This window comes from Microsporum canis, genomic scaffold, assembly GCF_000151145.1.
Source record: "Microsporum canis CBS 113480 supercont1.1 genomic scaffold, whole genome shotgun sequence".
Taxonomy (NCBI): Eukaryota; Fungi; Ascomycota; class Eurotiomycetes; order Onygenales; family Arthrodermataceae; genus Microsporum; species Microsporum canis.
Window position 1 is genome coordinate 2,493,305 of NW_003299169.1, and position 14,591 is coordinate 2,507,895.

Consider the following 14,591-nt stretch of genomic DNA (forward strand, 5'->3'; position numbering starts at 1 on the left):
TCCATATCCATCTCAGCTGAGAGTGGGAGGCGCTTGAATCGCCAGACGGTAGATCATGGGTAAGGCACATACGATAAGGGTAGAACGGAGTATACGTATATGGAAGCAGAAGGGCGGGTGTTATCGCGCATGCGCAAACTGCCGACCTCAACGCATCGTGTAATGGCTAATTCGTCCTGATATTGACGCTGTGCATTGATTGCAACGCATTGAATTTTTTTTCTTTTCTTTGTGCGTATAGTTTCCCATCATGTACCTAGATCTAAAGTCTTTTTTTCGAGTTTACCGGGTCCCTACGTATATACGTAAGCATTAAATAGTTTTAAGCACTGGCAGTATCTCCAGGGTGGAATACAATCTCGTCCCAAAGGGGAAATCCAAGCAGAAAACGATGTTATGCAACTCCAAGGCTTACTCTTGGATGTTTCTTCACCATGGGCAACGGAGGCACTGGGATGGTCACAAGGCGTTTTTGCATCATCTCTAGTGTGGTTGGTGCACGGTGTATGTACTTCAGGTCTCTGAAAAATCTATTGTGCAACAGTTAATGCATAACACCTAAGTGGCTATTTAGTGCGTATAAAAAAGGTGGTTAATGTATATGTCCATGCATAGTCACATGGAAAAGTTGGTAAGAGAAGAAACGTGCAAAGTAATATAAATATAGGGGATGTTTGAGAAGTCGAGGAATGTGACCAGTAAGAACGTTAAGGTGTCTATAGATCGAATTGTCCGAGAACTCATGCAGGCCGATGGCATCTACGCCAAAAAATCTACACATGTTTGCCGACTACTAACATGAATGGGAGGGGTGGATTCCTTTCTACATATAGCATTATTTTGGTTTTCCAGAAAGTCTCGAATGACTGATCAATCAAAAACCCTACCCAATCAGCAAGCAGAACAGGGATATATACGTAGCCAGGCACTTTGTGTCGCGTTCTCCCAGCGAATCCCATCTCTGAAGCGACCCAAGACAGCTACCCTCCATCAGCTGGGCCAGGGAAACTCCCTTTCACGGAGTAAAGGGATCCATATCGGCTCGTGGATAGGCAAGAAATCCGGTGGGTCGGTTCCTCTTCTTCTGCCTACTCATGTCAGAGGGAGTAGTAGAGAAGTCGAGATCGGATGAACACAGAACTTGAATGATAATCCTTTGTCTCCTTGCCCTTCCTGTACTCCACGCAGAGATCCTGAATGATCCACGGGGGATAATCGCTCCAGGCCTTCGCATTTCCCACAACTCATCAGGAGAGTTCGATGGTGTCGGCTTGTTCCCCCGTCAAGAGGAGCCGGCGGGCTTGTTTCAAAGCTCTGAGCGCATAAAGAGTTAAAAAAAAGAGAGGTGGAAGCGCCCATCACACTCTTCGAGGTTGTGATGCGGGTATACCATGGCGTCCATACAAAGATGAGTACGGAGGCTGATGAACCCTCGTTGGCCACTCGGCCCGGCGTCAGTGATGAAGAGACGGCGTGACCACGGACTGTGCCGCCCTGTCTCTCCTTCCACCAACAGCCAAGCTGGATATTGTAGAATGACAATTAAGGAGAGATGGACGAGAGAAAAGGAGGTCCCTTTCCCGAGTAGAAAATGCGGGTAAGCTGAAGGGTGAATGCGTCGGGTTAATTTGCCACTGGTGATGTTTCCCGTATACGCAGGACGCAGGAGAAAAAGCTGCGTCCATTCTGCATCGAGACGAAAGAAGAAAAGAAAGGAAGAAAGCGCACATCTCACACCCGGGCCATCTGGAGACAACGCTGCCCTGCTTCCTCCGAGCTGCTGACAGAGCGGAATGAGGTGTTCTCCCAAAAAGTTGCCATCTGGCTAACCTCCTGAGTAGCCCATCTTTTAGCCATCGATGATGCAACGATGCAAAAGAGAAGAGAAAAAAAAAGAGCCAAAAGTCACCGTAATAAAAATATGCACAAGTCGTTTAGGTGCGTATCTTACTAAGGTAACGGCGATACCGTGACGGGCTTGCCGGTACCGAACCGAACCGAACCATACCATGGATACGCCGATGTCTCGTGACCAGGGCCTACCTTGGGCTTGCAAGACACTTTAAACTGCTGGGCGCGTAACGAGAACATGGGGTCCCCGTTACCAATACTGTCAGTACCATACGGATATATGACAGTACCGTCCTAGCTTTACAGCCTTTTTTTCCTTTCGGTTTACGGCGCCACAAGAAACTCCCAACTTGTCGACCTTTTTTTGCATGCGGCCTTTCTGCGACCGGGAACGAGGGAGAGAGAGACGGACAGAGAGAGAGAACAAACGAAGAAGTGGGAAGAGACAAGTGGAGAGGGGGAAAATGGTGGGCAAAGTGACAGGCAAGAGGAATGGCGCTGGTATAACCTAAACGTACATATGCAGGAGGAAGCTTTTGCAACTCAGCTCGTATATGAACATTTCCATAACTCCCAAGGTTTTTTTTTCTCTCTCTCTTACCCATATCAAAAGGCCTGGCCTTGCTTTTCGTCTTTTTGCCTTCTAATATACATATTACTCTTTGCCCACCTTAAAAAGTCCAGCCTTTTTTTTCCTTTGCTCTGCCACACAAAAAGAGGTGCCAACGTCCCTTTTTCCCCTCGCAACGTCGACCTCTTCATCCTTCTCTCTTCTTCTTATAATTATAATTAAATTTATCTTGCCTACTATTTTATTTTACTTCTTTTTTACTTTTTCTTCTTTTTCGCCTCTTTTATTCACCCCCTCTTTGCTATTACCATCATATATATATATAAAACCTAGATCCAGTTACGGAGTATATGTGAAAAAGAAGTGGAAGAGAAAACAACGATTTAATGCGATCCAGATAGCCCAAGATGCCGCCGACCAGTCTTCTACCAGCCTCTGCTGCCGCCTTTGCTCCCAGAGCGTCTCCTACAGTGGTTCTGTCAAGGGTGGAACAGTGGTTGACCGTGACACTCAAGAGAGTGAACAAAGTAAAGAGACCACTGAACAATGTTGGGCAGCACACCCGATGCCTCACAGAGATCCTATCTCACCAGAAAGCCATCTGGAATCTATGTTCGATCATGCTACCCAAAGCTCCCGAGTCCAAGCTACCCAAGGATGAGAACCCACTCGTGGATGCCCTCTTCAACTACCAACTCACCCACATGGAAGCCTATGTTGTGCATGTCGACATGGTATCTCAGAACGAAGTCGCCTTCAAGTTGACTCCAGAGACCATTGAGACACTAATCGACCATCACAAGGAAATCTATTCTGTCGACACCGCAAGCAAGACATGGGATTGGCCCGAAAAGGAGATCCAGCTCAAGAAGCTTCAAGAGGAATTTGTCCAGGCTGCCAACCGGTTCGTATACCGGACAAGTGCCTCTGCTCTGGAAGGCATGGAGGAAGACGGCGCAGGAGAACTGCTCTGCGGACTGGCTGACGAAGCCAAGGCCGCCATCATGGGCTTGTTTGTTCCTCTTCTTCCTCCTCCGCCACGGATCGTCGATGTGGTGCGTTCTACGCCATTAGTCCCTTCTTCGACTGGCCCTGATGAATGGTGGCATCATAGCCCGACCCAGCAATCCCCTTCCCCGGTTGAGTCTTGGGATGTACTACCTTCGAGCCCAAGCACGACGACGAGTGACTCGCATCCGAACATGTGGACCAACATCGCATACAGTGATATGCCACTGCCCTCGCCCACCCTGTCACACTGCCAGCCCTTCTCGACAGCGACTTATAGCACGTCCGAGTTTTACGAGTGCCCCACTACACTAGCCTCTGCTGTCCCTTACCTCCTACCCGATATGCTAGTGCAGCATCAGTGTGGTGCAGCTGCCGGTATGGACGGCTTTGTATGGGCTGATAGATACCCTGACTTCGCCCTACAGTATGGAACAGCCATGTAAACCAAGAGCGGAACGGCTACGATTTAAGAAAGAAGACGCCTTATCTTACATAACTCTACAAGACGGCATCGACGGCAACGACCTATATACATCACATAGGCATAAGCATCAACCGCATGACTGACGGCGTTCTCCATCCTCATTTAAGCGGCTGTGGTATTCATCTGGCATATATTCCCATTTCCTTCGTCCCTGGTTTCATTATATGATGCGTTCTTTAGCAAGCGTTTGTTTTTGTTTTTTTCGTTTATTTCATGTTTGTGTTTGCTATTCGGTTTTTTTTTTTTTTTTTGGCTTTTGCATGAAGAACCGGCGGGTCGGCTACCTCATTTTTCATGACATCCCAGGGAGGATTGTTTTTTTCGTTTGTTCATGTCTCGCATACGATATCATCAAGACTGATATGCCTCGCGGCTGGAAATTTTCATTTATTACCCCCTTTTGTCGTGGATGCGGATCAGGCGGTCTCTTGAACCAGTGTACCTGAGCGTTATACAGGCAGTATTGGCGGCTAGCCCGACCACGAAGCCCGCGCCAGCGTATCACACCTCAATTGACCACCTCTTCCGTATCGTTGTCTGGAACTCATTTCGGTACAGGCTACTGAACAGGCGATCCATTCGGTTGGATTGGTGAGGATGAAGACACACGACGCCCCTGACGTGGAATATTTTTCTCATCTGGTATGGGATTTATATCCGCGTCATTTTTTTTCGGCCCCCTTCTGGATGAGTTGAGTTGCGTGCTTCTGGGGGAGAAACTGGCATAACCCACCACGGCTGGGCCCTCGTCTGCCTCACTCGTGGCCACGAGCGCACGTCGGGAGCACTGAGCGTCCGCTGCGAACGATCTGTGATTGTTTCCCACCGTCGACCCTTTGCTCCCACACCAGCAGCGTGTGTTGCTTCCCACGCTCTCTCTCCACCAGCACCGCTTACTCGACCCGTCCGGAACGCGGGCCATACCCACTAGGCTCATCCCCTTTGCTCCAGGCTGGTTCTTCACTTCTTGTTCGTTTCGGTCATGTCTCTTCCTGGAGCGGCCTGCGCTTTCCACCTTCTTTTCCATTGACTGGAGTAAGGGGTGGAAGCCAGGAATCGGATGCTGGTTTTGTCTTTTCGTTCTCCTCTTTTACTGTGTATCGGAGCTGTGCTTCGTATGCCACTTGCGTCTGTTTCTCATTCGCTTGTCGTCAATTTGTTACTATAGTTTAAAAAATACGCAAAAAAATCAAATTCACTTTTGGATCGTCCAAACTCTGGTGTTGGGATTTACATTGACTCAGCTAATATTCGAAGTTGATCTCTTAGTCAGGAAGGTATCCTTTGCCGACCAACTTGTGTATCGAAATGACTCTTCACAACATTGCCTCTCTTGGAATGGTAAGCCTTGACAAAAGAGCTATCATATCGTCCTAAGCTAACTTCACTTATGTCTCTGCATTGCCCCTAGCGAAGTGGTTCCGCGTGCTCGATATATCCTGAAAGGGAACGAGCGCAATTTCATCATAACACAGTACAGACATCTAACATCGTCGTAAAATCATAATGTCCATAGTCAGATAAGCGAATAAGCCGTTGTAAACGTCTCCGCTCCACCTTTTCACATGCATTTATGGGCCGCAATTGGCATCATATCAATTTGATTTCCTCGAGCTGCATGGCTATATCTATCACCAGTGTCGCCCGTCGAAACGTATCATATTTCACGTGAGGAGAGTGTAGGCATGGCCACAGTTGATCATTCACTTGTCTACATCAACCCTCCATATTAGCTTCTCCATACTCTCATATCCCAACTTAACCATCAAAAGCAAATAAATCAACTTACATCTGGCGGATTCCCTGCTCCTCGGACTATTTTTTCAACCATCATAGCTCTGACCTTTTCCTTTGGTTCGCCCATACCGATCGCCATGTATTGGAGCAATGGTGGATGTCCGATGTACGAAGCATAGCTGTCGCGGATAATGTTGGATGTCCATTCGTACTTGGTTGTATCGGCATGTCCTGTACCGATATAGCGGGCCTGGAGTGCCTCGAGGTTTTGGAGGGTGCGCAGTTTATCGGCCATGATTAGACAGAGCTCATCGAACCGTGTATTGAGGCAGTTTCGCCGGCACGAGGTTGGGTTGATGAAAATATCAGAGATCGATTTATGCTTTGGCTCAATTGTGGTCACGTGGATAGCTTAAAGTTTGCCTGGCCTATGTATAATGTTGACTCTAAAAATAACATCGGATAGCATGTATCTTGAAAAGACGGCATATATCATAAGTGATACATAATCTATTCGTCAATTCTCAATGGGAAATTCCAGCGTCCACTCCATCTGCATTTCAACACTGTCCCGGTATATGTCCAGTTTGAAATATAGTCTATGGTTCTCCTATCACTAACATTTCGCCGTCTCAGTAGTACCGGTTTCTTTTGCTTGTCTGTAGATAAAACGAACAATGGAGCCCATGGCTGAGGCGATAAGGCGGATTCGATAGTAGGTGCATATTTCCATGCTTCGAATATTGGTGGTACGACCTTATATCGCCAGGCCCGGAATACCTCATCGACTGACGCTTGTTGGCCCTTTATAAATATTTCTCGGTGCCGTTTACTCACGTCATCAAACAAACGCGAGTCTCCATAGGCATTCCAATTGTCTCCATTCTGGTTCTTGACTTTCAAACCGAGGAACCCGTCTTCGTCATGCATCAGCTGGAAGTATTTAGTGTGCGTTCTATCATAAATGGAACGGATCTATTTATCTGCCTACCTTCGAACAAGCGTCCCCTGAATTCAACATACTGCCATGAAGCAAGCGGCGAGGGACACGTAGATGCCCGGCAGAAAAGTGGTCGTGCAGGAAGTGGTCTGCAAACGCATTCATAGCATACGCCACGGCCAAGTCACTATCTGCACTCAAGGCATATTGAATAGCAGCATTGTGGCCAGTGTTATATGCGATCTCTGCATCTCTACCAAAATGGTCAAAGTTAATCAGGGCAAGACCTAGGAAGGATGGTATTCCACTTGGTCGGAATAGGGTTGCCATTCCGAGACTTTTTCCAATAGAGAATTTGAGTCGATTGTGGACTTCTGAGGGCTGCTTGCCATCCCGTATGGCCTTGTTAATTTCTTCCAGTTCATCATGGAGAATTCCAAGAAGCTTGGTGGCCTCCTCTGGGGCATATTTGGTGTCATTCGCCAAGGTATCAAAAGCTTTAAGGAAGCGGTGTCGCCGCTCATTCTCTGTAACTCCATCACTTATGGGTTGATCCGTCCCATATAGATCGCCAGCTAAACCAAGAATTTCACCATATGTCAAAGATAGACCGTTGGGAAGCTTAAGCGGAAGCTTTCCCGCGGGTACTTCAGTATCAACTCCGACCTTTAGGTTGACAGCGTTGCCCTGCAGGCAATGCTCCACGAAGACGAATTCTAAGATTATGGTTTAGTTTTCAAGAGCAAGATATTGGGCGTGTTGGGTCGCTGTACTTGTAGATACTTTCTCTCCATCTTTGTATCTAAGCCCCGCATTATACGATGACTTCTTCCTCCGTTTTAGGGCGGCCCACAAGTCCAAACACATCTGTGTTAGTATGATATGCGAGGAGTTTGTTCGTTGGTTGGAAGTGAAACGGCTGAACTGCGAGTCCCTAGCAAGTTATCGTTGTGGTAACACGCCGTCAACTGGCCCCCTGCTGAAAGGGCAGCGGAAGGAGAAGAACCAGGTGCCTGGTCCTAGGGGAAGGCAACGAAACTCGAAGGTCGCGTCCTATGAAACTACAAAGGAGTATAACCAAAACTTGTATGCATCTTCCTAGCAGCTTAACTGGGGTGTCTTAATGTATATTTATATTCCCTCCGTCCAGGCCGGCGTCGGTTCTCTTGTAACACTCCCGTGATGGTTTTCAAACATGACCAGCTGATCAACCCTTGGGGTCGCTAGCGAAGTCGCCGCTGCAAGAGCCGCTCACATTCTAGACAAGGCCACCTCCCTCCACTAGAGCTTGTCGGAATCCACACGCCGTCGTCTTAAAGGATGCTGGCAAGCTTCAGCTTGTAGGGGAGGCTTGAAGCTAGGATCCTCCAGATACCTCGCCATGGTTTTTCTTCGCCTATCATATATCGGAGAACAGAAATGATACCACTCGCAGATCAAGGACGTGTCTAAATGACCTCAATCCAATAACAACCTCATCATCAGCAATCTTCTGCATGTTAATCAATAAAACATCGACCAAAGGGCTCTTGTTGAGTCACGTGATAACCAGGGATCCATGGATCTTCCCGAGGTGGTTCTTGCTATAAAATCACTTCGAATGATGAGGAATGAGTCCGAAGAGCAGCATATAGCGAGAGGGCATCGAAGAAGTGCATTACCCATCTATAAGTATTCCACCTACGTGCAACTAACTTTTCTCTTATGAGTTATATTTCATGAGCCCAACTTCGTCTCTTGAATGCCGTGTCGCAACACTGGTCCACGCTCATTTTGAAGCACTCCCACAGCGAAGCAAGCCAAACGTTCATAATAAAGGGTTGAGAGAATGGATTCCGCTGAGTGGGATTGTCTTGGTAACTAGTAAGTGTCAACTCTTCCCTTGCATTCTCTCATATAGCACTATATTATGTCTCATAGGCTTGGTGTACTAGATATACTAACTTATTATCTAGATGAAAATACGGCCGAGGAAGCTTTAACTTGCGTTTCTGTTGCGTGAGTACATAAGCTCTTGGTTCCCCCAGACTGGAAGGAGCTGGCTTTATATCTCATTTTATACAGCATCACTGACCGGGAGGTATAGGACTGGTGCGAAATGTCTAAGCACGTCACAAATTGCACAATGTAACGGGCTTGTACTGCATGATAGCCATGCTGAAATACTCGCCCTTCGTGCATTTAATCACTGGCTTCTCGAAGAATGCAAGTCTGCTCTAACTCACTACAAGGAGAAGCACATCAATTGTTCATGCATTGGCTCACCTTATGATGGAACCCTCAATTATAAGGGTCCATCTACCTGTTCTGGGTCAAGATTCTTGCAATGGAATCCGGAAAGCGTCGAAAGGATAGAAAATTCTCGAGATTCCAAAGATGGAAACCTACAGACATCAATGCCCTGGCCTCCTTTTCGGATAAAAGAAGATGTAAATATATGGATGTACTGCTCATGTGCGCCTTGTGGAGATGCCAGCATGGAGTTATGCATGGCGGCACAGGAGGACGCTACGCCATGGGATCTACCTGTTCCCGAATCTGGAGATTCAGAAACCTCGACTGAACCCCCGCATGCGTTGCTAAATGGCAGGGCTCACTTTTCAATCCTTGGTGTAGTTCGCCGAAAGCCTTCCCGGGCAGATGCAGAATCAACTCTGAGCAAGTCATGCTCGGATAAGCTTGCCTTGAAACAGGTGACATCAATTTTATCCTTCCCTACAAGCCTGCTTGTCGCACCAACTTCCAATGCGTATATATCCAATATCATTCTGCCGGAGGATGAATTGAATCGCGTGGGATGCAATAGGTCTTTTGGTAATGGGGAAACAGGTCGTATGCGGGCCCTAAATAGCTGTGTATGGGAGACTAAGTCTACAGCTGATGAAATCTTTACATTTCGCCCATTTAGGGTCAATTCATTACCAATGGAAGTTTTCAAGACAATATGGAAGTACGGGAAACCCACAGCTAAATTGCCGGAAGAGAAGGTGAAAACTGGGAATGTATCAGCGGTCTGGACGGCATCTCCGTCGTTTTCATTACGACCACCTTTCACGGCAAAGGGAAACGATGTCCCTCGTTTCCCCGAGCCAGAATGGCACAAAGCATACATTAAAACGGCACCGACAAACCTCAATGAAACTTTGATAAATGGTGTTAAACAAGGCTATCGTTTGAACTCGCCTGGGTTTAAAAAGGCCAGTGCATTATCTCGAGCTAGAATGTGGGCTCTTCTGCGCGATGTCTTCTATATCTTGGATGGGTGTGGTGTCATGCCAGATCGGGGCGAGAATGCCTGTATCTCGAATTTGACTCAAATTGTCCTCTCGGCTCCGTCTTACGATTCCTTGAAATACATGGCTGCTAGGACGGGAAACTTGCATGCTCGAGCCCAGGTGTTGACGGATGCGAGGCTTGTCCTCAAGAACTGGATTCAGAACCATGGTGATGGGGCTTGGGGTTTGAGTGTATTTGATATTCCGATGAAAGAAAAGGTTGCCAGGCCAGAAACCACCAGAGTGGGTTAGATGCTTAAAATACTAGGATCATGACTTCTTTCAAATTAAATGGTACTATATCTAAATTAGAATATATAAATGGTTGCTCTCGCAACGTCAATAGTGAAAACAGAAATGTGCGAATTTCAGTAAGTGTAATTATACCCCCATGCCCCCTAGGAAAATTACGCATTGGTATGTTTAGTATATGCCTGGAATGATTCTGCTCTTGACCTTTGAGGTATATTTGGCCCAGTCTTCGCCATATTTCCTCTTACACTTCTCTTCGTCACGTCTCTCACGATGAACAAGTAGAATTCCAAAGTAAACGACATAGAAGTATGTTATGGCCATTCCCCATCCGCGCGTCTCTTCCGTCTGGACTGCACGCTTTTCCATCATGCCAGTGGCGGGGTTCAAAGATTCTATCATGGCAAATCCAGCCATACCTGTTGGGAGACAGTAGGTCCATGCCATAATCCAATCTCCGAGGTAGTTGACGTGGCGAGCCATTCCCCACCATCCAGAGGTCATGAGTCTCGATCCACTACGAGTCTCAATGTATTGGATATGCCTGATGCGTGGATCCTCGGGGTTTGTCCTAAATCTATTCTTCTGGTTATTGGCACCACGGAATATGGAGTATCCGACACCCTGAGCACCTAGGATTAATGCGACATTGACGGGGCTGAGTTGAAGAGGATACATGGCGAGGTATCTTGTTTGTAGGGAGTAGATAAATGGAACCCAGACCAAGTCTCCAAAAGACAGCATAAAGCCGAATCCATCGAGAATAATGTCGATGGTGGTGAGGATGGCTGGCTCCATGTAGAGTGCGTCGAACACATACCAAGCCTGGAAGGCGGTGATGAGGAGAATTGACGAAGTGACATTGCCTGAGTTCATTTTATACTGATGGGCAATGTTCGACAAGTTCATTATAACCCATCCAAGAAGCCCAGGGCGCATCTCGCAAAACGCCTTTATGTCCAAAGTCCTGGAATTTTCGCTGACGAATGGAATCGGCAGGACGATTCTTGGGTTGAGTTCACGTCCAATGAAATAATCGTATATAATATTCCCACTTTGCCCTCCAGGAGCTAATTCACGGTTGGTAGGGTTGGGTTGACCAGGAGAAGGGACTGTGAAGCTCCTCAGGTAAACAAAAATCGCCAATCCAACACAGATGATAAGGTTGGCAGTGACCACTTGGATATGGTTCTCCCAAAGAAAAGTCCATAGAGGGAAATCAGCGCCGTATAACCAGGTTCCTACGGCGCAACCTAGTAGCATCAAGAGGTGATCCCCGGCAGCTAATAAAGCGTTAAGGTTAGCCATGCCATGCACAGCGTAGAAGTTCATACGGAGACTGTACAATTGAATTTATACTTATGGCGACTTCCGCACGCTAGAACTACTCCTTCGGGTTCTCTTCCTGGGAGAATAACTTGTAGAACTAGACTGAGAAGATAATATCCAAGAACATAGAGTGTGGCCTCCGTGTTGTAAAAGCCCATAATTCCATCCTCTGGCCAACCAACTTCAGCTTTGACGAGTGGTCGAGAGAAAATTTTGACGGGCTTAGAAGCGATGGCGCAGGACATCCCGAGATATCGTTGCAAAGAAATGGGAAGATGTAAATAAGGACGGGTAAACCGAATACTAAAACTGTTGCACCAGGCCTGCAGCCAACCAAAAAGAAAGCAGTTAATATCCAAACTTATTCCAAATGGACGATAGTATTGAAGAACATACGGGCCACAGAATTCATATCCATGCTTCTCAGCTGGCTTCCGAACTGGCTTCTGAGCGGTATTTGAACCCTTTCCCTCCCCCATTACCAATGGCTTCTGCTGGTACAGGGAATATACAAGGAAAAAATATGAAGGTATAAATGATATAAAAGACAATAGATAGAGGGTTACAATCCCTTCAGTCCTTTCTGAAGCCGTAGCGAGGGGGCTTCTGAGGTATATTATATTCCTTGAATGAGTGTGATAATTATTCAAGGAGTTTTCAATCGTTGGGATTTTTAAAAAAAGGAGCTTCTGGGGAAATTGAAAAAAGTCTGCTTATATAATCAATCTTGATAACGGATAACTTCCAAGATCGGGCGGAGACGGCGATGGCAAAGCTTTGGCTTGTCACAAGAATTTCTTCATCTTTTTATCCTATTTGAATGTCGATATTATCCAACTGCTCACGCTCATTTGCACCACTATATGACCGCTGTTTCATTGCGCTTCCTACCTGCTCTCCGGTTTCGAAAGACCACATTTCCGCTGAAGCCAGTTGCCTAGAATCCTAGACCTGAAGACGAACAACTTCCCCTCGGCATTGACATATTCTGAGCTATTTATTTATAAACCTGTCATGCATGTCAATAAGCTCAATTCGCTTCTTCAAGTACTACTCTTTTCTTCCGCTGCTTGGGGTGCGGCAGAGGAGAAACCAAAGGCGCCAGAGAAGCCCTGTACAATACACTCGCCTAATACGGGCTTGTACTTCGACCTCAATGCGATTTCGGTGCAGCTGGGTAAAAAGGATGGGAAGAAGTCACATGCGGACCTGAGAGATGAAAGCTGGCATGTGAAGGGACATGACTATGGGGCAAATTTTACGATAAATATCTGCGCTCCTGTGGTAGAAAACTTGACGGATGTTGCTGGAGTCGACGAGAGTAGGTGGCAGAATGTCAGCGCGTACTACGAAATGGACAGAAAGACATATTCCATCGGGTATGTTTTTGGAATCTGGCTCGAAATACTTGGGCGTAAAGCACGTCGGAAGCAACAGTCACGCTGCTAACACTCATGACAGACAACAGTCATCCTCTCTCTTATTTCGTGGGCGCAAACTTGTATTGAATTACACCGATGGCTCCCCATGCCCTTCTCCATCTGCCGGGAATAAGCTGTTCAGACGCAAAATTCTAGACGGCGACGACGATGACGAATCTGATGACAAGGACAAAGAGAAAGATGGGGATAAACAGGGCGATGACGATAAAAAGGACAATGGCAAAAAGGACGGGGACAAAAAGGATGACCCAGAAGATAGGGTCGAGAGAAGGAAGTCGACAATAATGTCTTTCCTCTGCGACCGAGACCTGGTTACACCAGCTGCCACTTTCTCATTTGTTGGTAGCCTCGATTCGTGTTCCTATTTCTTTGAGGTTAGAACTGCAGCTGCCTGTGGAGGCGTTGCTTCAAGTACAGATGGAGGCGTAGGGCCCGCCGGGATATTCGGAATCATGTAAGTCATTCCGGGCGATGGTCTGAGCACACATAACTGACAACATGTTTTCTTCTTTAGTGCCGGCATAGCTATAGCTGCCTACCTTATAGGTGGATGCGCCTATCAACGAACTGTCATGCACCAAAGGGGTTGGAGGCAGTGTCCGAACTACGCAATGTGGAGTGGTGCTGCTAGCTTCGTCGGGGTATGTATAACGTCTGCGTTCTCTTGCCTCCCCTTTTTGCGTAACCACCAAGGCGTGAGATTTCAAAGTGCTGGTGGCCGGGGTTCATCACTCTCACTTCCTACTTCCCGGCTTGATTGATTTCTCCTCCATTTCGATTTAATTTTGCGGACTATTTTCGGTTTTCTTTTGATATATACCCTTCTCATACATACCTCATGCATATACCACTATATTGTGGACATTCAGGCATATTAGCGGATAAAATATGTTTTGCCACTTGCATGTTGTTTTCTTTTCTTCCTCCTACCTTGGTGACCTGGTTATCCCCCAACCTTGCGGCCTGCAGAGCAAGCACCTGGAACAAGCCTCCAATGCTGGCTCATTGGATAACTTTGCCACCTGCTACTGGTACGGCTCTCTCGATCGTCTTAATACCTGCCGCATTTCCGCCCACTAATGGCAACCCTGTCTTACCCGCTTCTTTCCTATCTCCTTTTCTTTTACCACTTACTCTCCTTTCACATTACGTATTTGTTCTTTTTCCCTTGCTTTTTCCCTCTCTTCGGCGTCGCTTTGGCCCGAGAGAGAGAAAACAAAAATAAGCCTTTTTTTAGTGCTCCACACTCTAAACCTTAACTGCGAAACTGAAAAAGCAGACTCCACCAAACCTTATTAACACTCCAATTATTTATTTACTTGTTGAAAGCAAAGACAGTTACTCATGTTTTTCCCACTATGAAATAGGATATGTTTATAATTCTCTGGTCATCGGTTTCGAACTGTTTCCGTTTCAACAAGCCTCGGTCGGCTTATTCGCAGCTTTCTAACGGGCCATCTAACGGCGGTGCAGGAGGCGTTAGGAACGGGTTAGTAGGTGTCATAGGTGGTCGTGGGAGAAATGCTGCTGGCAGCAATCGCAGACAGGGTCAGCGGGATATCGATGCGGAGAACCGGTTGATCGATCAGCTAGATGAGGAATGGGATGACTGAGTGGGATATCTCTGTTTTCTTCTTCTTTTTCTCAGGTTGCTTTTTATTTCCTGTTCGTTTGCTTTTCTTTTCTCGCTGTGCTTTGC

General features: G+C 46.8%; 7 protein-coding genes across 7 annotated transcripts; 3 read left to right on the forward strand and 4 right to left on the reverse strand.

The window, feature by feature from the left end:
* Window positions 1-2,829: 2,829 nt before the first annotated feature.
* MCYG_00918 (conserved hypothetical protein) lies at window positions 2,830-3,876 on the forward strand (the record flags this gene model as incomplete). Its single annotated transcript, XM_002850768.1, has 1 exon — window positions 2,830-3,876. One exon carries the CDS (start codon window positions 2,830-2,832, stop codon window positions 3,874-3,876), a length of 1,047 nt encoding a protein of 348 aa, XP_002850814.1.
* A 600-nt stretch (window positions 3,877-4,476) lies between these two features.
* On the reverse strand, window positions 4,477-4,944 carry MCYG_00919 (uncharacterized protein; the record flags this gene model as incomplete). Its single annotated transcript, XM_002850769.1, has 1 exon — window positions 4,477-4,944. One exon carries the CDS (start codon window positions 4,942-4,944, stop codon window positions 4,477-4,479), a length of 468 nt encoding a protein of 155 aa, XP_002850815.1.
* A 672-nt stretch (window positions 4,945-5,616) lies between these two features.
* Window positions 5,617-5,949, reverse strand: MCYG_00920 (splicing factor 3B subunit 5; the record flags this gene model as incomplete). The annotated part of the gene is made up of 2 exons (XM_002850770.1): window positions 5,617-5,628; window positions 5,707-5,949. The coding sequence occupies 2 exons, from the start codon at window positions 5,947-5,949 to the stop codon at window positions 5,617-5,619; spliced, it is 255 nt and encodes an 84-aa protein (XP_002850816.1).
* Window positions 5,950-6,164: 215 nt separating this feature from the next.
* MCYG_00921 (phosphatidylcholine-hydrolyzing phospholipase C) lies at window positions 6,165-7,461 on the reverse strand (the record flags this gene model as incomplete). The annotated part of the gene is made up of 3 exons (XM_002850771.1): window positions 6,165-6,587; window positions 6,646-7,310; window positions 7,368-7,461. The coding sequence occupies 3 exons, from the start codon at window positions 7,459-7,461 to the stop codon at window positions 6,165-6,167; spliced, it is 1,182 nt and encodes a 393-aa protein (XP_002850817.1).
* A 961-nt stretch (window positions 7,462-8,422) lies between these two features.
* Window positions 8,423-10,121, forward strand: MCYG_00922 (tRNA-specific adenosine deaminase 1; the record flags this gene model as incomplete). The annotated part of the gene is made up of 3 exons (XM_002850772.1): window positions 8,423-8,450; window positions 8,550-8,592; window positions 8,681-10,121. 3 exons carry the CDS (start codon window positions 8,423-8,425, stop codon window positions 10,119-10,121), a joined length of 1,512 nt encoding a protein of 503 aa, XP_002850818.1.
* Window positions 10,122-10,292: 171 nt separating this feature from the next.
* Window positions 10,293-11,695, reverse strand: MCYG_00923 (c-14 sterol reductase; the record flags this gene model as incomplete). Its single annotated transcript, XM_002850773.1, has 2 exons — window positions 10,293-11,460; window positions 11,499-11,695. 2 exons carry the CDS (start codon window positions 11,693-11,695, stop codon window positions 10,293-10,295), a joined length of 1,365 nt encoding a protein of 454 aa, XP_002850819.1.
* Window positions 11,696-12,464: 769 nt separating this feature from the next.
* On the forward strand, window positions 12,465-13,653 carry MCYG_00924 (conserved hypothetical protein; the record flags this gene model as incomplete). Its single annotated transcript, XM_002850774.1, has 3 exons — window positions 12,465-12,829; window positions 12,912-13,346; window positions 13,407-13,653. The coding sequence occupies 3 exons, from the start codon at window positions 12,465-12,467 to the stop codon at window positions 13,651-13,653; spliced, it is 1,047 nt and encodes a 348-aa protein (XP_002850820.1).
* Window positions 13,654-14,591: the final 938 nt, after the last annotated feature.